This window comes from Mustela lutreola, chromosome 5 (genome assembly GCF_030435805.1).
Source record: "Mustela lutreola isolate mMusLut2 chromosome 5, mMusLut2.pri, whole genome shotgun sequence".
Lineage (NCBI taxonomy): Eukaryota > Metazoa > Chordata > Mammalia > Carnivora > Mustelidae > Mustela > Mustela lutreola.
The window spans coordinates 7,243,645-7,267,891 of record NC_081294.1 but is presented as its reverse complement, the minus strand read 5'-3'; the positions used below and the strand labels follow the sequence as shown (position 1 = coordinate 7,267,891).

Here is a 24,247-nt window from a genome sequence, read left to right as displayed (position 1 = left end):
AAAGTCAGTTGGGTAATTTATGTATTTTAAAAGAAACGATCAAGTGATCGTTGCTTGTCTGATTTCTAAAGAGGGGAGGGAAGATGATCCTTGGTAATCAGATCTCAACCGGGAGCGATTTGGCAATTGAGGCGATTTTTGTTGGCACGTGTGGGGCGGGGGCCGATGCTGGTGTTGAGTGGGTGGAGACCAGGGATGCTGCTGGGTTCACAGAGTAGCTGCCAGAGAAAAGAATTATCCGGCTCTAGTTGTCAGTAGTGCTGAGATGGGCGCTAAAATCCCTCATATAAATATGCACCCGCAAGAGAGGAGGGCTTTGTTGTATTCAGGGGAAGCTGGAGTTGCCGAGTCCTGGATGGAGGGACCTTAGAGCCCGAGATCTAAGCTGTGTGGACGGAAAGATGATTCAAGGAATCAGCTCGCCGGGTGGCTTCTGAGAAAAGCCCCCTCTCAGCAAAGACTGAATGCCCTTCCCTGGCACCTAACCAGGACGGCTATTTAGAGGGTCTTTATTTAGAGAAAAAAGGTACCCTGTTAGAGCCTGAAAATTACAAACTTCTAGAAACCACCTGTTCTCATGCAATGCGCTTTCCTTAGGTTAACGTGGGCAGTGTGTAATTTTGTCTCCTCGCCATCGAACTCCGTGTCCCATTTTAGCTGCCTTTCCACGGGACTGACAGCGCATGGCCCGCTTCCGTAATTGTCACTTTCTGAAAGTGACAGGGAAGGCACGTTCCAGGCACTTGCGTGGCTTTTCTCTCTCTTTCCTTCTGGAGGCTGCGGTGTCCGGCTGGAGCTGGGAGCGAGGCTGCTGTCAGCGTGGGGCAGGTCCGTGGGCTGTGGGGCTGTCTGACTCGGTTCACAGTTAACGGAAGGGATTGTGTGTTGGCTTGGGTCTGACACATGGAAAAAGTGTGTGCAAGGGAAGAATTTGCTCTTCGCTCCTTAAAAAATTAAAATAAAATGTGTAATATCTGTGCTCCAATCTCCCTGGATTTCTGGGTTGCCCTGTGTCTCTGGTGCTCCATTTCTGTTTTCCTTCTCTTTGTAGGGTCACTTGTGAAATTACAGTTGCCCAGTTGGGGGGAGGGGTTCTTTTTAACCCTTTCTTTTGCTTCCATGCTTTCCCCTGCTGAAGCTAAACCTCACCCAGAATGTCCATCTTCCAGACCTCAAGTGCTGTCTCCGTATTCCTATTTTTCTGAACACCCAACCTGGATTTTGAGCAGCCTGCTGCCTTCCCTTAAATATTCCCTCAGCGTCTTCAGCTGCACACTTGTGAAACCGAAGGCTCACGCTCTCATCTAAACAAAGTTCTTCTGTGGATTCTGACATTTAAATGAGGAACACTGCTGCTCTGGTGGTCACTGATACTCTCTGTCTTGAGTCTGTCTGTGGCTCTTTGCTTTCTTTTCCCCCAAATGTAGCAGATTAGAACAACCCCTGTTTTGTTATATTTCATACTTTGGAGGGTAGGATTGGGGGCAGAGCTCAATTGGGTGATTCTTTTGCTTTTGTGATATTGAAGTTTCTTGGTGGCTTTTGGCTTTGCTCACATATCAGTCAGGTGCTTTGGTGGGGAAGGCTGGGAAGCTGGGCTCAGCGGGAAAGGTCCCCGGGAATCCCTCCAATTGGTCTCGGCAACATGACTGTTTCGGGGTAGTTGGACTTCTGATCTGGTTTCTTAGCACCCCAGGGAAGGTGTTCTAAGAGACAGGAGGTGGAAATTGCCAGGCTCTTAGGACCTGGGCTTGGAAACTAGCGTGCCATCACTTCAGTGAAACTTGAGTGAATAAAACAGTTACTGAGCCAATTCAGAGTCGAGAGAACGGGCATGAACCCGGGTCGAACCTGCGTGGAAGAAGCTGCGGCCAAATTTAATGTGCCAGATTGCTGTCTTGCCTGAATTTCTATTCACAGGGGTAACGCCTCAAGTTCCAGCTTCATTTATTTCTCTTCGAGTAGTTGCTGTAGGTTCAAATTAGCTTCTCTATCTTAATGTTCTTCACTGTCCAGTTTCCCGCATTCGGTATTCGGAGACCAACCCTTTCCGTTTCTTCTGCAGTGACTAGACCATGGTACTTGCTGACTAGAAATGGAGACCTCAGAGCTTGGCGTGGAGCCCCTTCCGGATCTTAACCCCACCCCTGTCTAAGCTGCTTCTCGCTAACTCTCCTTTACATCTGTTGGGGTCTGTCTCAAGTACAGTAAGCCATGCCCCAAACTGTCATTACTGCCTCCTTCCTCAGGAGCTTGTTTTCATCCTCTGCCCTTCGCTTGAAATGCACTTCTAGAACCTCTTTATCCTCAGTATGGATCCCAAATGTGAGCTCCTCACGGGACCTGTCATGGGTTCCTCTCAACAGTGGTGGCGCTCTCCTAAGTCCTAGAACACTCCAGCCCCTATGCACACTTTTCTAATGGCTTAGCTTGTAGTTATTTTTACAAGCCCACCTTATTTTAAAGCTTATTAATCTTCTCAATTATTCGTAATCTTTAAAGCCTTCCAGCTCCCAGCCTAGGAATTTCATATCACCCAGTAGGTGCTCACTATGATTTTTTTTTTTTTTTTTTTATTTTGGACTCACGTCTAATTTCTAGCAAGGAACTTTGCAGGCAGGTCATCTATAAATTTTAAAGGACAAATTCACCAAATATGGGCAGTTTTAATTTAAGAATTGGGTAGCATAATATCAGGTTATTGAGAGAAGACTGTGGTCGTGGCATTGTTAAACAGGGGCTTCGGGTGTCAGAAAGGGAAAGGCAGGGAGCCTCAGGATTTCTACGTGAGCATGAAGGGGGTGAGGAAGACATTTCAAGGGAAAAGTCATCAGCGGTTACAAGTCTGAAGCTGCTTTCTTCATGAGTGATGATTGGGTATGGCTTAAACTTGAACATTTCTCCTTCTTTTATAATAAATGGGTTATTTCCCAAAATTATGGGAGGAAGAGAGGTCTGTACCAAGATGCACATATTTGAAATGCCACCTAGAAAAAGGTAGGTTTGTCCAAGCACCCAAAAGCTCTCATTTTTAAAGAGATCGTGATGAGGCCTCACGAAAAGACCGCCCCGCCCACCAGAACACGTGAACTCACCGTCATCTCATCGTTCTCTTTTGTGTGTTTTAGGCACTTGCCCCACATGACAGAAAGGCGAGCTTCTGGTTAGAAGACACGTGCCCTGAGTCCAAGGCTGTCTGTCCACCATGAAGGGGACCCGCGCCATTGCATGGCTACTCTCCATCGTGGGGTGGTGGAGACTCGCCCAGCTGGAATCAGACGCGTCTCAGTGCCAGCGAGCGGAGCACCCGGTCATCTCCTATAAAGGTGAGGGGCAGGCACCCCCGAACACAAGGGTGCCACTTACATGCACTTTCCATGGTCAGGGATAGAGAATAGCGCTGGTTATTGCCCTGGCATTCTGGGACTCTCGCTTTAGACATTGTTTAAAATACGAGCAAGAATACAAAATCCTGCACTGCAAGAATTTCCTGTCTGGAAACTGATTACTACGATCTTGAGAAGAATTCAAAATCGGAGTCATCGCGGGTAGAGAATCCCATTGTCGAGGTCGCCTTTATTCAAAGGCGCTGCGAGCCTCCTTGGTATTCGAACCAGGGCCTGAAAATGTGATCCACAGAAAGAATAACAACCCCAAGTAACAAAAAATTCCCTTCGGCGTTTCCCAGCAAAGCCTTAGTCTTACCACCAAACTTGGTGCCTTGGTCCCTATCTGACACGGCACGGCAGGTGGAATTGATTTACTGTCTTAAGGACGTCTTGGATCTGTGGGATTAATTACTTAGTATGTATATCTGGTCACCTTTTTCTTTTATTTATCAGAATTCATTTAGGGCTCTCTGTACCGTGGGTACTCTAAGCTTTCAGGATGAAAAATAAATTAGTCTTGGTTCTTGCCCTCAAGGTACTTTCAGTTATATTATCAAGCTAACTATATAACTAATCAGATACTGTATTTTAATAATGTATCTGATAAATAGCTTTATGTTTTGTTATGTTTTAAACTTCATATCATGAAAAATTTCAAATATTTGCAAAAAGAGAAAGAATTGTCTACGGAATGCCCAACCCAACACTCATTCATTCACGGTCCGGCTTTTTCTTTTAAATCCCACCCATGCTTCACCCCACCCCCACCAGATTACTTTAAAGCAAATTCAAAAAATCATGTAACTATATCTGTATTATTTCAGTGCATGACTATGAAAGAAAGGGGATTCCCAGCACCATTATTGCATCAGAACAAAAATGCGAAACAAAACAAAAAACCCCTAAAATCTACCCCAAAACCCCAACCTAATTCCATAAAATCATTTGACATCCAGTGAGTATTGTAAGATCCCTGATGGTCTCATGAATGCGGATGTGTTTTCTTGGTACCGTTGGGTTGACTCAGGATCTAAATGTAGCTCATGCTCTGCAACCGCTGGTCTTCTGCTGTTTCGTTGTGGTGGTTTTGCTCCCTGTGCAAATTAATTACAGAAGAAATCCGAGCTGTTTGTCCTTTTGAGTTTCCCACAGTCTGGATTTTGCCAAGTGCGTCCCCTTGGTGTTCACATGTTCTTCTGTCCTGAGTATTTGTGTAAACTCATAGTGGTATCAGGAGGCGGCTTTGATTCGGGTTCACATCTTTCTGTCTTCCCTGTGGCACGGATGCTGCTGTGTCCTCCGTGGGGAGGCGGTTCTTGTCTAGGTGTGAAATTAGCAGTCAGTGATGGTCACGGCCTAGACCTACTGATTCATCCAATGCTGTAAAGCTGGGATTTCCTAATTTTATTATTCTTTCTTCATTGAATAGCAAGAATACTTCTGTATAAAGTAAGTTTCCCTTATCAACTATTTGAATATTCTGAGGCTTAGAAAAGTAAGAATTAATGCTTTTTTCCTTCCCTAGGTTTTTATTTTTATTTATTTATTTATTTTTTTAAAAGACTAGTTGGTTTTCTAACATTATGTGAAGGGAGCAAGTAAGGTGTTATGTTTACTTTTTGTTTTGTCTTGTTTGCTTATTTTGGTTATTAGAATCGTTGTTACCGTATGGATGTTAACATTTAAAATATTTCAAGCAGCTGCAGTTTTGATGCTTACAGAGGTGAAATCATCTCATTTGAAGCCCAAGGAAGCCTCTTCAAGTGGGCTCCTGAGCTCTTCTGACATCACCCAGGTGCCTGTGCCAGCGGCTTGCTCTCTGGGGCAGCAAGATGCTCCTGACTCCTTCCCTCCCATCACTTCCTCCCGTCGACCTGAGCATCGGCCATTTTGGGCTGATTGAAGCACACATGTCCCCAGTGTTAGGTCTTTTCCGTGCACAGAGGTCAGGAAAAAGTTTTAAAACGGCGCCGTGATTGCTCCGGGTGCTTCCAGCTCTCCTCCGGGATGCTCGGCTTCTCTCAGCCTCCTCTCTCTACCTTCTGTCTGTGTCTTTTTGTCCTGGGCACAGAGTCCTGGGTCTCTGCCGCTACCAGAACATTCCTTTGCCTTTCTCTGCAGCAGACCCTGTGTCATTTCAGAGCGAGAGTCCAGCAACTGTAGTCGTTTTTGACCACTGAAGCCCCTGTGAGGTGGTCGGCTTCTCTTCTTTCAGGCCTCCAGCTGCCCAGGGCCTTGGGAAACGGAAGCAATTACTTCGCTTGAAGTCGTTTCCTTCTGCGCGGCGATGCTATCGACTCGAAACCCGGGTGCGTTTCATTTGTTTAATTTCCCTTTTGATTTTTAGAAATTAAAAAAAAGAATTTACTTTATTTTGTCGTGTTGCAAGGTTTCATTAAGGAAAACAAGGAAAGTTCAGAGAATCTACCCTCACTCGTGCTTCCTCCGCCCGTTCCCTCTCTCTGCACTCAGCTGTTTTACTTCTGTTTTATGGTCCCTGCTTCTCTTCGCCATCTAGCATTTTCTTGACATGGTGGCATATCATGGAGTCCACACCCCAGCGGCGGGCTCCCTGCCACTCCTTTCCAGAGCACAGAGCTCTTCACTGTGTGATGGACCAAACTGTACCAGCAGCTCCCAACGCGGAGACATTGAGGGTGTGTTCTTTCCTCTGTGGTCATGGGTAGAGTTACGATGAGTGATGCCTACTTGAGACATTGCTTAATCCTTTGCAAGGGTACCGCCGGCAGAGATTCCTAGCACTGGGACTGTTGGATCAAAGGGTAAATGCATATGTGGTGTTGCTAGATACCGCCCAGTTCCCTTTCATGAAGGTGGTGCCATTTTGGGTTCTCCTTTGCCCTGGGTGTGAGGATCTCTTTCCCACCAGCCTTTCCGGGGGAGTGTACTATCACTCTTTGGGATTTGGACTAATCCCATAGCTCATCAAGGATCTCCCAGCATAATTTTAACTTGCTTATGTTTAAGTTGGAGCAAATGTTTAGCAAACATTTAATAGGCTTCTGTTCCGTACCATGGTTTGTACTAAATAGTGAGGAGGTAGAGCAAGAAAACAGTCCCCATGTAGGGGGTTAGGATATCTCTGGGACTGTAAACCAAAGGAACATTGGTTTACAGGATCCTAAGAGGTGTGTTGGCTGGGTACCGAGGGAGCCCAGGAAAGGGGGCATCTGGACCTGAGAGCCCGGGTTTTAGGGGGGTCGTTTCAGGCTTCTGGGATGAGGCAAAGACAGCAGAGATGAGCCCTGAATGGTTCTCGAACGTGTTTAGGAGTGTGATGAGTGGAAAGGTGCCTTGGGGAGAGCAGAGAACAAGGGCCAAGGCCCTGGCATGAGGGAGGGGCTCTCACAGGTCCCGGCACGCTTCCTGTGAGGTGAGCCACGAACCCTTCCTTCAGGTTATGGAGAGGAGGTCGGGGAGACGAGGCTCACGTGGCTGCAGCGGTCCCGCATCGTCCCGCATCGGGAGGCCTGTTGAGAAGCGCTGCCCACCTGGATAGTCCCCGTGTTCAGAGTGGCCGAGGCAGCAGGGAGAGCCCGTCCTGAGGTCGCCTTCGTGATCGGAGCGAGCAGGCATGAGGCACTAAGCTCAAGGGGTGGGAGCCGGACTGTTCTTGCTGTCGATTCCGTATGGAGTAGAGAAGGGAATGGAACATGATGATTCTTAGATTGAGAAAGCTGAGTTCCTGCCCGCCATCCGGTGGGCTGTGCCCCCTCATGAGGATCGGGAAGGGAGAGGCCGTCCTCCACGCATCAGATGATGCTGAGTTCGAGGCTGACGTGGCCCAGAGAGCAGAGCGACCGACTCCTTGTGGTTTTGTCCAGGACTTTCGTCGGGGAGGCCCTGGGAGTCCTACGATCTGTATATTACCTTCCTAGGGCTCCGGTAACAGGGTGGCTTGTAACAGCAGAAATATCCTTTCTCACAGTTCTGGAGGCCAGAAGTAGAAAAACAAAACAGCAACAACAACAGACACCCCAGGTGTCAGAAGGGCCCTGCTTTCTGTGACCGCTCTAGGGAAGAATCCTTTGCCTCTTAACTTCTGGGAGTCGTCTGCTGGCCGTGGCCTTCCCAGGCTCCCTGGTTCATCCCTCCAGCCTGAGTCCGGACGCACAGGGCATGCTCTTGGCGTCGCTGTGTCTTTTCGTGGGCTCCTCTTTATAAAGATGCTGGTCACGCTGGAGTAAGGCTCACCCTCACCCAGCATGAGCCCATCGTAACGAATGACATCGGAAAAGACCCTCATTCCAAGTAAGGTCTCATTCACAGACCCCAAGGTTGGGCCTTCCGTGGGTCTTTTTCGGGGAGGTGGAGAGAGGGGACACAGTTAAATCTAAGCCGTGGCATATGTCCGAGCAGTTTCAGGACAGCGCTGGGGGAAGAAACTAGATGGTAACAAGCAGAGAAACAAATGTGCGGTGAAGGGGGGTTAGAAAAGGAGCCGGCGATCGGCTCGGCCGGCAGGGACGGGAGCGCCGGGACAGCCTCGGAGAGCGCGTCACTTAATCATCCTTAAGTGGCGATGGGGAAAGGCCAGGTGGCAGAAGAGGCTGCGGAGAGGAGGCGGTCACTGATTAGGCAGAGTCCCCGGGCCGTAAGGGGGATCGGATACTGGGCGCAGGGGGGAGATTAGCCTACAGGAAGCGGACCCCACCTCCGGTGAGTTGGGGGGAAGGGGGGCCGGGGGGCCCAGGACGCAGGAGAGTTAGCGGTGGGGGTGGCTGCAAGGGGAGGGGGTCCCTGAGGACCTCCATCTCTCCCTCTCGGTGGGGAAGGAGTAGGCAGGCCATGGGCTGAGAGCACAGCGGCTTAGGAAGGAAGGACTTCTCTGAAGACGAGGTGAGGCTGTTCGTCACAACACATACCAGAGACTCCCTGGGGGATGTTAGGGCCCGAGTTCATCCTTGAAAAGGCCCAGGTTACCCCCCAGCAGGAAGTCCCTGGTGTCCTGCATGAAGGCTTCTGTGGAGAGCGTGACGGTACGAGAACGTTGGAGAAGGCCCGAGGGAACGTGGAAAAGTAAAGTCAGGACTGCATCGCCTTGACTTGTAACATCTTGATTTCCGCGTACACGTAAACCTTCATGATTTACTTCTGCCTCGGAGGCGCTCTGCCCGCCGTGGGCCAGCTGCTGCAGTCGGGTCTGCATACGGCGAAGCTCGCTCTGTTGAAGCCTTGCTTCAGTTTCTGGGGGCGGGGGGAGGTGTGTGTGGAAGAGGCTGGCAGGAACCCCCCCCATCCTAGATAAAATATTTGCCCCCAAGGGCTTCTCGTGTGGAGCAGACTTCCTTGCTGGACACACTCTAAGAGCTTGTTGTGTTTGCAGGGTCAGACCCTTGACTGCGTGTTCTGGGACATTTGTCCTTGACCGTGGAGCGGCCGCTGAAACAGCCCGTCCCGTGGCGGACACGCCCGTCCCGTCGCAGACACTCCTGTCCCATCGCAGACATGCCGTTGACATGTCGGTCCTTGTCATTGGCTGAAATGTCTGCTCCAATAAAGAGGGAAAAAATAGTGACCCTTCAAGACAGCCTGTTTCTCAGCATGCTTACTGAGTCTCATAACCATCTCTGCAATGAGTTTTAAACGTTTAATGTCCACTTAAGGCGATGTGCCGTATTCTGCCTTTGTTTGCTTATTGATCACAGTGCACCCAGCGTGCTTGTTATTAGAGTGCTCTCCGCTTAGAGGAGTTGGTTTACAGGGGACAGTTTTGCAGCAGGCACGGAGGAGGACCACCAGTGGGGTAGGTCAAGCCACAATTAGGCTTTATTTGCCTCGGAGGCTGGATATCATGATGAATCTGGAAGCCTGTCTTCGGTGCCTTCTCTGGCAGCGCTTAATATTAATGATTACTAAGATTCCTCCTGCCTGCGGAATCGGCCAGGGAGCGGTTTTTCCACGCTAGGGTCCCTGAGATCTTGACCTCTGACTCCTTGGTGTTCCCGTGGACGGCCTCCCTGCCTGGGGACTCCCCGATGGGTCAGGGACGTGTTTGGGAACTCTGGACAGCGCCGTATAAACGCTGCACGCGGGTTAGCGGCATTTGGCCCACATCTCGGGAGAGACATCTGAGGGGATCAAAACGGGTGTTCCAGTCCAAGCTGGAACCACGGGGGCAGGACTGGGAGTGGCGTGGCCCTTGTGTTTCAACAGCTGTCTTTAATCTCCTCGGGAAGTCTTAGGTCATTGAAGGAACCATGGTGTAAAGTGTGCAATGTAGGGTTTTGAACTTGGGATCTATTTTCATACCATGGTATGGATATTTTTCACAAATTCTGCTCTTTCTTTTGAATCCTATAATTATATTCCATTGGATTTGCGTGTGTGCATGCTGGAAGCATTGGTTTGTTAAATGTTGGCAGCAGTCATGTCTGACGTACTCTGTAACTGTCTACTTCGGGGTCACTTACTGGGACCAAAGTCTCTTCCCACCTCTGACACAGAGGGAGGTCTTCCTTCCAGTCTGTAAGGTGGCTGTGTACACGTGTCCCTGTGTACACAATACCGCCCCACTGGCCACCATTCCCGCCACCGTCCCAACAGTTGTCTCCTTCCGTGGCTGCCTTACCGTCCCTGGGACCACAGGCTTCCTCACTGTGCCACCTGCTTCCCGTGGGGCTGAAGAAGGCATAGCCTGGGCGGCCTCAATTCCCTCCCAACGCCCAAGGATGGGGATGGCAGAAGGGGGCCAAAGGCCTCGTTTCTGTGCCACAGCTCCCCGTGTCCCCTGGCCCCACGCGTGTCCCACAGTTCCGTGGTCTCCCATGGTGCTCCATGGCTCCTCTGGGTTGTGGCGTGCTGGGGTCCGGTGCCCCAGTCAGGCCTGTGATGTCGGCGCTGGCTGGGTGGCCCCCATTCTCTAAGGATGTGGACCTGGGCTCTCATCCCTACAGGAAGGGCTGCCGGAGATGATTTCTGTTTCCCAGAAGATTTTAGAAATTTCACGGTCTTTGGGTGCCTGAGTCTGAACTGAAGTGACTTGGCTTGATTCTCCCCATTCATCTGCCTCAGATCAGCCGTGTGACCTTCACAGTCAATGATGCGTGTGACTGTAGGACAGTGGCCTCCTTTCTCCAAGGGAGGATTAGGAAAAATTATTTTAATTCAAAATATATGGTGGGAAATTCATTTTATTACTTAGTTCTAATGTTTTCATATGACTCCGATTAGCGTGTAGGTATGGCGAGACTCTGCTGACTGTGGAGAACACTCTTGAAGGCAAGGTTCTCCTTTGTACAATGTAAAACCTGCATAAACCAAGTGTGATTTGTTTTGGTTTCATAACAGGATATGAGTTGCCCTCCTGGGAGTTTATCTGGGGAGGAAGAGTGTTTTTATGGAGCCTTACAAGGTCTTGGTTCCATAAATAATTTGACTTTTGTTATCATGCACATGACTGGACGGTTTGTATAACATGCTGTCAGAATCACACGGGCAAAATATTCCAACCTATTTGCAGGCGAAGCCACGAAGGCATAGGAATGCTGCCTGTTTTGTACATTAAAAACTGCATTTGGGAATACATTTTTTATTGTCACGTCTGTTGCTAGTGTGCTCTCTGAAAAATGGAATATTTAAAAAATATACCACTTTTCGGGGTGCCTGGGTGGCTCAGTGGGTTAAACCTCTGCTTTCGGCTCAGGTCATAATCTCAGGGTCCTGGGATTGAGCTCTGCGTTGGGCTCTCTGCTCAGCAGAGAACCTGCTTCCCCCCTCTCTCTGCCTGCCCCTCTGCCTACTTGTGATCTCTTTCTGTCAAATAAATAAATAAAATCTTTCAAAAATGAAATAAAAAATCCACCAGTTTTCAACTCTGTAACGTAGGCATATCGTGATCATTCATGAGTACACATGAAGGTAGAAGAAATGCAGAATAAACCACCATGGGTTACGCACTGGGTGATTTGGTTCCAATACCTGCATTGAACCATTTTTCTTTGTTTGTTTTTTAAGATTTTATTTATTTATTTGAGAGAGAGTGAGAGAGAGCATGAACAGGGAAGAGGCAGAGGGAGAAGCAGAGTCCCCACTGAGGAGTGAGCCTGATGCTCGATCCTAGGACCCTGGGATCATGACCCAAGCTGAAGGCAGACACTTAACCCACTGAGCCACCCACGAGACCTGCAACATTGAACTTTACTGTCGTTATTCGTCTTTGACCGTTGAGAGCTGAGACAGTCCTTATTGTCTGTTCTTTCTTTTTCTTTTTTTAACAAATAACAATTGGGTTCTGATGAAAACGGTGTATTGGGTTTTGAGAATTATTAATGTCTTCAGTATTATTTTTTGTGTTTTAAGGCCACTAATGAAATTATGTATAAGATTGAACATCTATATTGTATCTCGAGATAAAAATTTCAATTTATTTGATTGATTTGTCTAGGTGGGGAAATAGTTTCTATCATTTTAAGGCTACAAATGGAATACCATATAAGTGAAGTATGTGATGGGATTGCATTAAGACTGGGGAATAAGATTTTGTTACGTTATTGTCAGGATTCCGATTTAAAGCAGTCATTTCACTTGTCCTCAGATGATATGTCACTATACTTTATTTATCTGTGCGCATATTCTAGTCTCTCTAAGCATTACGTGGGCCCTTCATCCGTTCTCATGCTGGAGGCAGAAAAAAAGTCTTATCCTTATTTTATATATGAAGTAAGAGATGAAGAGTAAATTTAGAGTGAATGAAGTTTTTTTTTTCTTTTTTTTAAGAGTTTATTTATGTGACCGATTGAGAGAGAGCCAGAGAAGGAACATAAGCAGGGGGAGTGGGAGAGGGAGAAACAGGCTTCCGGCCAAGCAGGGAGCCCGATGCGGGGCTAGAACGCAGGACCCTGGGATCATGACGTGAGCCAAAGGCAGATGCTTAACCGACTGAGCCACCCAAGCACCCCTAGAGTGAGGAAGTTTTATTTTGATGGTATTCTTCTTGGCTTTTGCTTCTCTTGTCTTACTCTAATATCAGGCAGGACACACAGCCACGGTTACACTGGAGAGACCAAGCGTGACGCCAGCTCCAACAGACAGCGGGGCTGACGTTTCTCGGTTACTGATGATCTAGAACATTGATGACGCAGAAAGGAGTCCATCGAGGTTTCTAAATGTAGTTTGTTTCCTAATGTAAACATCGCACTATCACTTTATTTCCTAAAGCTTGCTTTGTGTGGAGTGAGGAAGGTCCAGAAGGTGACTTCAGCCTTATGGGAAGGGCTGTTCCTTAATTTCCCCTTTGCTTTCCATTTCCCTCAGGGGACTCGGGGGTGACCTCAGAGAGCCTCATCAAATGTGTTGCACGGCGTCGCATGCTGTGTCGGGTCGGATACATTCCTCCAGCCCGCCGTGCGACAGGTTGTGGTAAAGCTGTTGGATCATTCCCACCTTGAGAGCCTCCCTGGGCTGCCTGTTAGAGAGCCCACAGACCCTATAAATAAAATCAATAACGCGGGACCCTGATGCCAGGCTAGCAGAGTGCTCGTGGTAGCTCCCAGACGAATGAGTAACGATTGTCGTTCTCCCGTGTATTTTGATTTTTTTATGCCTCTCGATTCCTTGGCTTCAGGCCACAGAGTGTTTTAGCTTCTGCTCTGTTAGAGGATAAAGGGAGGGTCCAGCTCGCTAATAACTTAATTGGTATTTATGGAGCACCTCGGGTGGGCTGGTTCCAGTCACTGGAGTTACCCCAACAAACAAAACAGGTGGCGATCTTGGTGCGCCCTGAGTTTACATTCCGTGAGGGGGAACAGGCAAGAGTAAGACGGTGGGAGACAGAGGGGGTTACACGAGGCTGAGGAGAAGTGGAAAGCAGGGAGTGAGTTTATCAGGTATGGGAGCGGTCTGGCCCTCAGGCACACACTCGCGCCTTTTGGGGGCTCTGTGTGGCCCGCCAGCGAGTCTGAAAGATTTCCCCGGCTCCCTTGCCAGCGGCTCTCCTGTGGGGATGCGTGAATGGGAAGAGGCAGCAGGAGCTGGAGTGGAATACGGAAGGTCACGTTGATGCCTCTGGAAGCTGAGCGCAGCCGAGGAGTGAGGTGGGCCTTTCTGGCAATTTCCACTTGGGTCCGAGCTGCTGGACAAGAGCTCAGCAGCCATAGAGGCTTACGGGCTCTGGCCCAGCTTGTTAGAGCTACTCGTCTCCGTGGGTCATGCTTTCTTCCTTTTGGCTTTCTCAGGAGCAATCCTTCATCCTGTTGCTTTTTGAATTTTCACATTATCTTTGCAATGAATTGTGTATGTTGAGTTTTCTCTGTTCAGCCTATGTAGGGTGGTTTCTGTTTACCTGAATGATTATGATGTATACAGTGGAGGCATTGAGTCTGGACTTAAATTGGTGAGGGGCAAGCCATGGAGATAACTGAGGAAACAGTGTTCCAGGTAGAGGGAAGGGCAGGTGCAAAGGCTCTGGGGTGGGATCATGCTTGGTAGGTTTGAGTAACAGCAGGGAGGCTAGAATGACCACAGTGGGGTGAATCTTGGCGGGGAGAGTGATGGAGATGCGGTGAGAAGGATAGCAGGGACCAGATCCTGTAGGGCCTTCAAGTATTTTGGTTTTTATCTTGAGCGAGATGGGAAGTTTGTGGTAGAGGATTGTTGTCATCTAATGTGACTTAGAAGGATCATGCCGGCTGCTGTGCTGAGGATGGAGTGAGTTGCAGGTGACTGGGTGGGAAGCAGGATTGGGAGACCGGTTTGGGGGCTGGTGAGTAATCGAGACTAGAGGTGGTAGCGGCTTGGATGACGGTGTTAGCAGCAGACGCAGGGAACAGTGGTTGTGTTCTGATATAGCTTACTTTGGAAGTCAAATCCAAAGTATTTCCTTTCAGATTGTGTCCGTGCTGAGAGAGTAAGAGAAGAGCAGGAGGGACTCTGCGGGTTTTCCAGCTGCTCAGAAGCAGCTGGAAGAGCGGACGATGAGGAAGGGTATAGGACGGTCGCATTTGGAAAGAGTATTGGAGCTCCGTTTTGGGAATGTGAAGCTGGAGATGCTTCTTTGGCATCTGGATGGAAATGTCAAATAGTTGCAAACACAAGTCTGGACCTCTGGGGAGCAGTCTTGGCCCGAGGTACACATTTGGGAGTTATTGACATACAGATAGCATTTTAATCTGTAGGCTGGCTGAGCTCTCTAGGGGAAAGAGTGTACATAGAAAGGAGAAGAAGCGTAATGAGTGAGCCCTGGAATAATTCAGTACATAGAGTTGAGAGACATGAAACAGCAGATAAGATGGAGAAGGGATATTCAGAGATGTTCTAGGAGCCAAGTCAAAAAAAAGTTCTGTCCATGGTGGTCTAACTGGCCAAAACCTAGAGACTTGGCCCTGAACATCAGAAAAACAAGAGGCCAACATTAGTATTAGCAGGAGAGGAACATGCATATGCCAAATGGCCTCCAAATCTCTAAGCCTAGTGGTTAAGCCTAGTCCATAAACCAGTAAGCAGTGAATTACTCTGTAGAGGGATAGTCAGGTACTTCAGAGGACTCTGGAACAGGCCACGTAATTTGAATATGAATATCCCTTGAACAATGGCCCAAGAATGAATTGCCCCAGTAACTTGTAAGGAACCATACTGTGTGAGGCTTCTCTGTATAAAAGGAGAAATCTCAGAAGTTGGTCTTACCCCCCCCCCCCACTGCCACTCTCCCTTAATTGAGATCATTACTAGCAGCTGTAGAGTATAAGAGAGCAGTATGGGGGCGCCTGGGTGGCTCAGTGGGTTGAGCCTCTGTGTTTCTGGTCATGATCTCAGAGTCCTGGGATCTAGCCCCGCATCAGGCTCTCTGCTCAGCAGGGACCCTGCTTCTCCCCTCTCTCTGCCTGCCTCTCTGCCTACTTGTGATCTTTGTCTGTTGAATAAATAAATAAAAAATCTTAAAAAAAATAAAAATAAAAGAGCAATATGGCCAGGAGACAAGATTCTGGGTTTGTGTCCTGTAACTTAGTCAATGTGTGAACTTGGGCAAGTTAATAATTCTGTGCCTCGGTTAGCACTTAAAAATATGGGGATGATAGTACCACCTTTTCAAGACTGAGTAGGGGAAGTGAGAGTTTGTGTGTGTTTGTGTGTATAGAGAAGTACAGAGACCTATAGTGCCGGCTGTCATTATAGCTAACGTTAAAGGTAGCTGCCTTTATGCTTAAATGTAGCACTCCTGTAGCACCCCGAGCACTGGGTGTGGTGCAAAAACAATGAATACTGTTATAAATTTAAAAAATTTAAAAAAAAAGTTTTTAAAATTCTGAAGCACAGTAATTTTAGGAATGAGCAGTGATGTACTGAGCAAGAAATCTGAATATTTGGTCTCTGTGACTTTTGTCTGGTTTTTAATGTTAATCACTGGATAATGTCAAGGTGTGTTGAGAAAGTCTCATCTGGGAGTTAAAGGGAGAATTTCAAATCATTACACGAATGGTTCAGGTCAGATTTAAACATTTTCTGAATTTAGTAAGCGCAATTTAGTAAAATTTAAAACTCATTTGCATGCTTCTATTTCTTAGTTCCAAAGGGTCAAGCTTACTTTTAAGAAGCATATCTGTAAAAATAAAGCCCCAGCCTGGAAATCATAAATCCTCCATTTCACAGTGGGGACATAAAAGCTCACGTGATAGATTCATGGATCAAGGTATAAATCTGAGATCCAAATTAATTAGTTTGGGGACTAAAAATGCAAATCAGAGCAAATGTAGGAATGTGTGGCTCCTTCTTTCATGTTATAGAGTCTTTAACCATCATGTCTAATATTAATTTTAGAAATTATATACAGACTTTCAAAGAGCTTCTGTCATATGTATCTATTGTTTGACCGCGATTTGGTAAACAGATTACATTTATTTTTAAGATGGAAAATGATATATTGGACTTTACCAACTAGGCATGATGGAATTATGGGATTTGATTTACCCTCTTGCTTCAAACAAGAAAACCAGACAAAATATTAGGAACTACATTTTCTGACAGTGGATCAGAGGTGGAGAGTTGAGCAGAATTGTAATTAGACAAAGGAAATAAATGAGTCCTGTGATAGCCTTAGGTCCCGGAAGTAGTTTCCAAGGCAGACTACGGTGATGGGGAGTCCAAACAGAGATCGGCATAAATCAAGTCTCAGTCCGTGTAAAAGTGTTGAAGTCATGCCCATGTGATCTATGAGCACATAAGAATCAAACTAAAAATCAATGATATATGGAAAATTATGTTGGACTTTAAGCAATATAATTCTAAGTAACTCATAGGTCAAAGAACAGATTATGAAGGAATTTTTAAAATATTTTGATTTGAGTGATAATAGAAGCACAGATTATCTAAATTTGTGGGATGTGGTTAGAGCAGAACTTAGGGAAGAATTTGTATGTTATTTATTTGTATTAGAGATAGAAGAATATCTATTATCAATGATTTTGGAATCTTAGGGAAGTATTAAAAAAGCAAATTAAATCTGTGGAAAACAGGAAGGAGAAGAAAATAAAGATAAGAGCATAAGTCATTTAAGGGGAAATTATAATGAAGATCAAGTAAACTAAAAGCTAACATTTTAACAAGATCAACAAAATCAATAAGTCTCTAACCAGATTGGTTAGGACCAAGAGAGAAGACATATTTGTCAATATTAGGAACACATGAGGAGACATCTCTACAGAGCCTATAGAAATAAAGAGGCTAATGATAGAATACAATGAGCAAGTTTATGCCAATAAATTTGACAATTTAGATGAAATGGGCACGGGGCGCCTGGGTGGCTCAGTGGTTTAAAGCCTCTGCCTTCGGCTCAGGTCATGATCCCAGGGTCCTGGGATGGAGCCCTACATCCGCATTGGGCTCTCTGCTCAGCAGGGGGCCTGCTTCCTCCTCTCTCTCTGCCTGCCTCTCTGCCTACTTATGATCTGTCTGTCAGATAAATAAATTAAAAAAAAAATCTTTAAGAAAAAAAAAAAAAGAAATTCTGCCTGAGGACTGCACCATCAACTCCTGCATGAGTTTCCAGCCCGTGTGCCAGCCCGGTCATTTAGATGAAATGGGCAAATTCTTTGAACATTCAGTATATTGAAGTTCACTTAAGAGACATATAATCTGGATAATTTAATATCCATTAAAGGAATTCAATTTATAGTTAAAAATCTGACAACAAAGAGAACTTCAGACCCAGATGGCTTCAGGAGTGAATTTGATAAATATTTAAGAAAGGACTAAAAAAAAGACATGCATTCTACTTGAGGTTGGAACTCTTCCAGAGTAGAACATGCTGGAACACTTTTCAGCTTTTGAAAGAAGTCATCATTACTCTCTTACCAAAACCAGAGAAGATATTCCAAAATACAAAACTACAGACCATTATCTCTCATGGACATAAGCACAAAAATCCTTAATAACATCTTAGCAGTTGAATCTGGTAATTTCTAAGAAGGATAATGTATCATGTCCAACTGGGTTTTATCCTATAAATGCAAGATTGTATTGGATTTCTAAGGTTTAACACTTGAAAATCAATCAGTGTAAATCAATGTATTAACTGACAAATATTTTAAAAAATATTTCATCTCAGGGGGCCTGGGTGGTTCCATAAGTTAAGTATCTGACTGTTGGTTTTGGTTCAGGTCATGATCTCAGGGTTGTGACATTGAGCCCCATGTGGGGTCCATGCTCAGGGCATTGTCTACCTGGTGTTCCTCCCCTCTTCCTCTCCCTTCCCCTCTGCCCTTCCCTCCACTCACATGTGCACTCTCTCTCAATAAATAAGTACATAAAACCCTTTAAAGAATTACCTCCATAGATATAGAGAAATCATTTGATAAAGTTCATGATAAAAACAAAAAAATCTAGGAGTAAAATTTATCTATAACCTGACTAAAGGCAGCTTAAAAAAATTGAAATCTAACATGATACTTAAGGTTGAAAGGCTGAATGCTTTCCCCACAAGGATGTTCACTCTTTCCTCTTCTAGTCTAACATTTAGTTAACCACTGCACTAACCACTGTGAAGGGTTCTAACAGATAAATATTATAGTAGAAGTAATACAATAAACAAATGACATACAGATTAGAAAAGAAGAGTTAAAGTTGACTTCTTTTTCTCTTTCTCTTTTTTTGCAAAGAAGATTATAAGGAACATACTAATTAACATTTTAAAGAAAACTATTAGAACAAATAAGTTAGCTCCTGATTTTAAGATACAAAGTGATTATAAAAATATTCAATCACATTGTGATATATTAGCTAAATTAGAAATATCATTTATAGTGGCTCTTAAATATGAAATAAGGATACATTTAGCTAAATATGTACATGAGCCAAACACTGAAAGCTACAAAAGCATTACTGAGAAAATTAAAAAGACCTAAACAAATGGAGATAAATATTCATAAATCAGAAATTCAGTGTTAAGATATCAGTTCAGCTGTAGCATATGTATTGCAATCTATAGGGTCATGCAAATCGAATCAGAATCTTATTGTGCTTTTATTATGTAAATCAAAAAGCTGGTTTTAAAATGTCTATGGAAAGGCAAAGGATTTAGAAAGGCTAAAATAGTATTGAGACAAGATAACGATACTGGAAGGCTGACAATACCGAAATTCGAGACTATGTGATGTTTGCTCGAGGATGAACACGTGTACATCAATGTAACAGAAAGCAGAGACCAGAAACAGATGCGCTCATACGTTGTCAGTTAATTTTCAACAAAGTAGCCATGGTAATTTAATGAGGAAAGGATAGTCCTTTAACAAATGGTGCTGGAAAAAATTGGATATCTCATATGCGAAGATGGACTGAAATGGATCATCGGCCTATAGTTCAGAGCTAAAATTATAAAACTATTAGAAGGAAACCTATGAAAAAAATCTTGAGACCTTGGATTAGGCAAGGATTTATTAGGATTTAAAAAATCCCCAAAAGCACATACATACTTTTGTATAAACTAGAGCATATCAAATTTAAAAATATTTGCTCTTCAAAGATATTATTGAGAATAAGGAAGAGCAAGCCAGAAATAATTACCAGACGTGTATCTATCTACCAAAGGTTTGTGTCCACCATATATAAGGAAATTCCTCCAATGTAATAAGAAAATCATTTAGATTTTAAGAAATGGCCTAGGGCTTTAGGCCATTTGGAAAAATACGGATGGCAGCCACAGTGTCGCACCTCTGCACACGCAGGAGAGCGACTACAAGGACTGATAGTACTGAACAATGGCAAGGATGTGGTGGGACTAGACCTTTCCCGGTGTGCTGCTGATAACGCAAGATGGCGCAGCCACTTTGGAAGACACACGGTTGCTTCAAAAGTTAAACATACACTTACCATACATCCCAGCAAAGCTGCTCGGAGGTGTTTGCCAAAGGTAATGGAATGTTGAACAATGTCTACAGAACAATTTACATGCAGAGGTTCATAACAGCTTCATTCTTCTTAGCCAAGACTTGGAAACAACTCGGAAGTCCATCCGTGGGGATGGACAAATTGGTTACGTGAACTAGATACTCCCGGGCAATAAAAAGAAACAAAATACCGAGAGAGACAACGGAGGAGTTTCAGGAGTATTATCCTAAGTGAAGGATTCCAGATACCAAAGACTATATGTTCTGTGTCATCTCAGTATGTGACAGTCTATAGAAGATAAAACTAAAGTCAGAGAGCATTTATGAATGGTTGCTTGGGCACAGGCAAGGCGAGGCATTCACTGCGGAGGGTCACGAGAGATCTGGTGGGTTGGTACAAGTTATTTCACAGCACAGTTAAGGTGGTGGTGACAGTGTTTATGCATTTGTTGAAAATTGTTGAATTTAGGTGAGTAAATTTATTGTGTCTCAGTTATACCTTAGTGACGCTTTTTAAAAAAAAATATACAAGTTCCAACTCTGAAGGAAAAGCATGGACTTGTGGAGAATGTGGGATCTAGGAATCAAATTGCCTAAGAAGCAACCCGAGTTTTTAAAAACACTGCTACGTTCTTTGGCGCTAAAGCCAAGCATTATGTGAGAACTTTACCATGAGAAAGATAATTATGAATAATGTGTCATGTGTCATAATACTTAATAAAGTGTGTGTGTGTGCGCGCGCACGTGTGTATGCATCAGCAGGGCTACTTAAAATCTAAGATATTCAGGTCTTTAATGAAAAACCTGATACATAAACTGTTTAATCAACAAAGTTTCTAGTCCAAAGTTAAGAGATCAGAACCCTAGAGTTCAGGTTAACTTAGCTGTAAGAGAATTAACTCATATAGCAAGCTGCTCTTTCGAAGACTATTCCACTCCATGGTAATCTTTGGAGAAATATATATATATATTTTTTTTTTCCCCAAAAAAGGTTTATTTATTTATTGATTTATTGATTTGACAGACAGAGATCACAAGTAGGCAGAGAGGCAGGCAGAGAGAGGAAGGGAAGCAGGCCTCTGGCTGAGCAGAGAGCCCGATGTGGGGCTCCATCCCAGGACCCTGGGATCGTGACCTGAGCCAAAGGCAGAGGCTTTAACCCACTGAGCCACCCAGGCACCCCTGGAGGAATATATTTTTGACTCATGTGTACTTTGAAAAGATGTCCCCACATCTGAAAATTGCTGATTTGTAGGTAACTTTTTAACTTAAAAGATAAAACCCTTCTTGGAATGAGCAGATATTAAAACCATGGAGAACAAACCAGAGAAGCATACAGTTAGCACTTGTGGTTGAAATACAGGTGTACAACTCTTCTTTTTCCTTTTCAGAGTTGATTTCCTATATGTGGTTTTTTATTTTTTCCCACCTACAATAGAAAACGGGGCCATAAGAGGCCCCATGTGTATAAGGGAGCTCTGTGAATAGAACTGTCTATGATGAGGAAGATACTTCTGTTCCATGCGGGCAAATACGGCGGCCATTTGCCAGGTGTAACTTTTGAGAACTGAAATGTTACTAGGTTAACTGAAGTAATGAATATTTAATTTTGCTTAGTTTTAGTTGGCTAAAGTTAAAATATAAACAGCCACCTGTGGGTGGTGAGTGCCATAATGGACCATGCATGGATGGACCTTTGGCCTTTACAGAGGACAATATCTACCGATGCAGGTGGTTGTTCCCATGTCTAATGAGAGGCTCTTCTGTCCTGGTGTCCCCTCTGAGTCAATTTTTTGGAAAGCCTCGTGGCTCGTCATTTAAGAAGAAGGGGCTGAGAACAGGAGAACTGTGTGATTGTTATCCTTCTGCTACTAACTACTTCTGATGTAAAAGGAACCTCTTACTGTCTTTTGGTCTCCATTTCTTTAAGTGGAAAATGAGTGTGTTGGGCCTTCTGTCAAAGACTTTACCGCACCATTGATCTTGTTGCCCTTTAAACTAGGATAATAGGGGAGGCCAGTGGACATTTGGGACATTCTTTCTCTCTTCAAGAGAACTCCCTCTCTTAATCCTGAAACCAGAACCCAGTAACGTTCTGTATTGCAAGAGCTAAAGAAATTGAGATTTCTGTTGACACTGTTGACGTTGATAACATTTTTTATCACAAACGTGTAGCAGGAAATGTTAATATATTTTATGTGACAAATGGTTTGACCTTTCATTTTCACAATTAATTACCATCTAAAAAGGTTAGATTCATGTTCCTCTGGATTTAGCAGGTTTTCTTGCTACCTAGAAGCAAACAATTCAGAGATGAAAGGTTAATACACATTTTAGTTATCAGTGCAGGGAAGTTTAGAAACTCTTACTGTGAAAGCTCACTGTTAAGTCCATGGCATCCATTAGAAATATCTTGGCTTGCGAGGAATAGATAACCAACCTAATGGTGCCTTACATTTTAACGCTGTTCATTGGTCCCCAACTAGAATTACGGAGCTACACTGTCGAGGCCAGTTCAGGGGCTGGGCAGTATCAGCAAAGATCCGGGCTCCATCATTTTGCTTAGTCAACCTGCTGCAGTTGGCTTTCACTTTTGTTTATATTTCGTGTTTGGATGGCAGCTGGCAGCATTCAAAGTCAGGGAACGAGGGGGGAAGGCAGGATAACCAACTTCTTTACTCACGTGTTTCATATCGGGAATCAGCATTGAAAACAAGATCGCTCATGGAAGCCAGTGTTCAGTGGCCAGAGCTGGGTCATGGGCCTGCCTCTAGCTCTAAGGGGAAAGGAAATGTCTGGCAAATGACAGTGGGAAAAAAGTCATGGTTTAACCCCTGAGTCCGCTAGGTCTGGTAACAGGGGGAGGTGAGGAACTCACCTTGGATGCAAATTTAAGAGGTAAAAAAACCTCAGTAGTCAAGATAAATACCGTGTGTGTGTGTGTGTGTGTGTGTGTGTGTGTACATTTATATAATGCAATATTTAAAAAGATCAATATTAATGACAAAAGAACCCATGACAAACACACTATCCAGATTTTAAATGAAGACAGGATTACTGTGGTCTCCTCTGAGCCCTACTGGAGCTCCTTTGTCTTCATTTAGAATGTTGCTAGTTTGTTCCTCATGGGGTTTCTTTTGGCATTAATGTAGAATATAAAGAATATTGCCTTAAAATATTAAATCACTGAGGATTTATGGGGGGTACTTTTATTTATTTATTTTTTTTAGTTTTTTAAAAAAATCTTAAATTAAATTTTATTTTTTTAGTGTTCCAAGATTCATTGTTTATGCTGAGATTTTTGGCTAACCTCTTAAGTTTTGCGCCCTATAGGAGACCTCACCTCCCTGACTCTTGTCCCCGACCCCTGCTGTTGAACCCAGTTTGGGTTCTGTGAGCAAGCAAGGACTGCTGGGCCACTTCCCCTCGTCTACACAGCAGTGTCGTTGGTTCTGGTGTGTCTGTCCCGTGGATATTCAAAAATGTATGTTCTTCTATATGCTTCATAGACGAAGTCTCTTTTTATATTTTAAAGCCCTTTTTGATAAACAGTCGATTCTCTATCTCATGCTTCACGCAAGGACTCTTTCTGAATAATGAGGTCTCAATACCTTTTTGACTGAATAACCAACCAGACACTGTATTGATAAGAAACAGAACATTTATCCCAAGCCGACTGTCCCCGAACATATCTGGGATACCTTGAGGAACAGTAAGAATTTCCCATCTTGGTGTTTTCTCATATTTGAAAGGAAGTACTGTTGGATAACTTGAAATTTTAAAAAGATTCACAGAAGGTTGAGAAGACAGAAAGATCTCTTGGTGCTTTTTTGTGTCTCCTGAAATGGAAGTTGGGAATTGGACTCTGAGAATGACGAAGTGTGTTTTCAAGGAACTCATGTCATAAAATTGTGGAAATTATCATCCTGTCGTATGAAAGCTGGTAGAAAAGCAGTCATCCTTTTTATAATTTTAATCTTGCTCTATCTTTGGTTTGATTAACCATGAGTTGATGTTGATCAGCCATTTACTTGAAACCTCTTGCGCCCTTTTTCCTAAGGGGCATTATAAAAATGAGCCATCGCTCACTGGGAAAGCTTTAAAATTCTATCAGGCCATTCGTTGAGAATACAAGTAGTCCTCCTACAGTGAAGATCTCTAATGAAAAAAACTCATCTAGACCTGTGAAGCCTGACTGATAGCGATATGTAGTAGGAATTTCATGCAAGCCTATAAAATAAGTCTGTATTAAGGGCCAAATGTATTTTTCACACCATTTATAAGATATAAATTCTTCAATCTCAAAAGTGTCTACGCAGAATTGTGCAATGTCTTGTCTGATTTAATTCAGCTTTTGAAAGCTCTTGAGAGCAATGTTTGGAATTTAGGGGATAAAAAGGGAAGAACATATGGAAACAATAAATTTACATAGTTGGTTGTTAAAGATGCCTGCTAAGAGAAAGCTTTAAAGTGCATAGCCGTGATAGAAAAAGTAGGAAGGTTAGAGTGAACTTCACATGT

The 24,247-nt window shown here is 44.5% G+C and overlaps 1 protein-coding gene across 9 annotated transcripts in view; it reads left to right on the top strand.

Annotated features, from left to right (window-relative positions):
- The window catches only part of SEMA5A (semaphorin 5A), a 466,271-nt gene that overhangs the window by 159,090 nt on the left and 282,934 nt on the right, over positions 1–24,247 (top strand). For all 9 annotated transcript variants that reach the window (XR_009353706.1, XR_009353707.1, XM_059173630.1 and 6 more), the window contains one exon: positions 3,129–3,326. Coding sequence is in view for 7 of the 9 variants with exons in the window: in XM_059173630.1 (XP_059029613.1) it covers positions 3,206–3,326 (121 nt within the window). In the remaining 2 variants the exon portion in view is untranslated. The remainder of the gene's footprint in view (positions 1–3,128; positions 3,327–24,247) is intronic.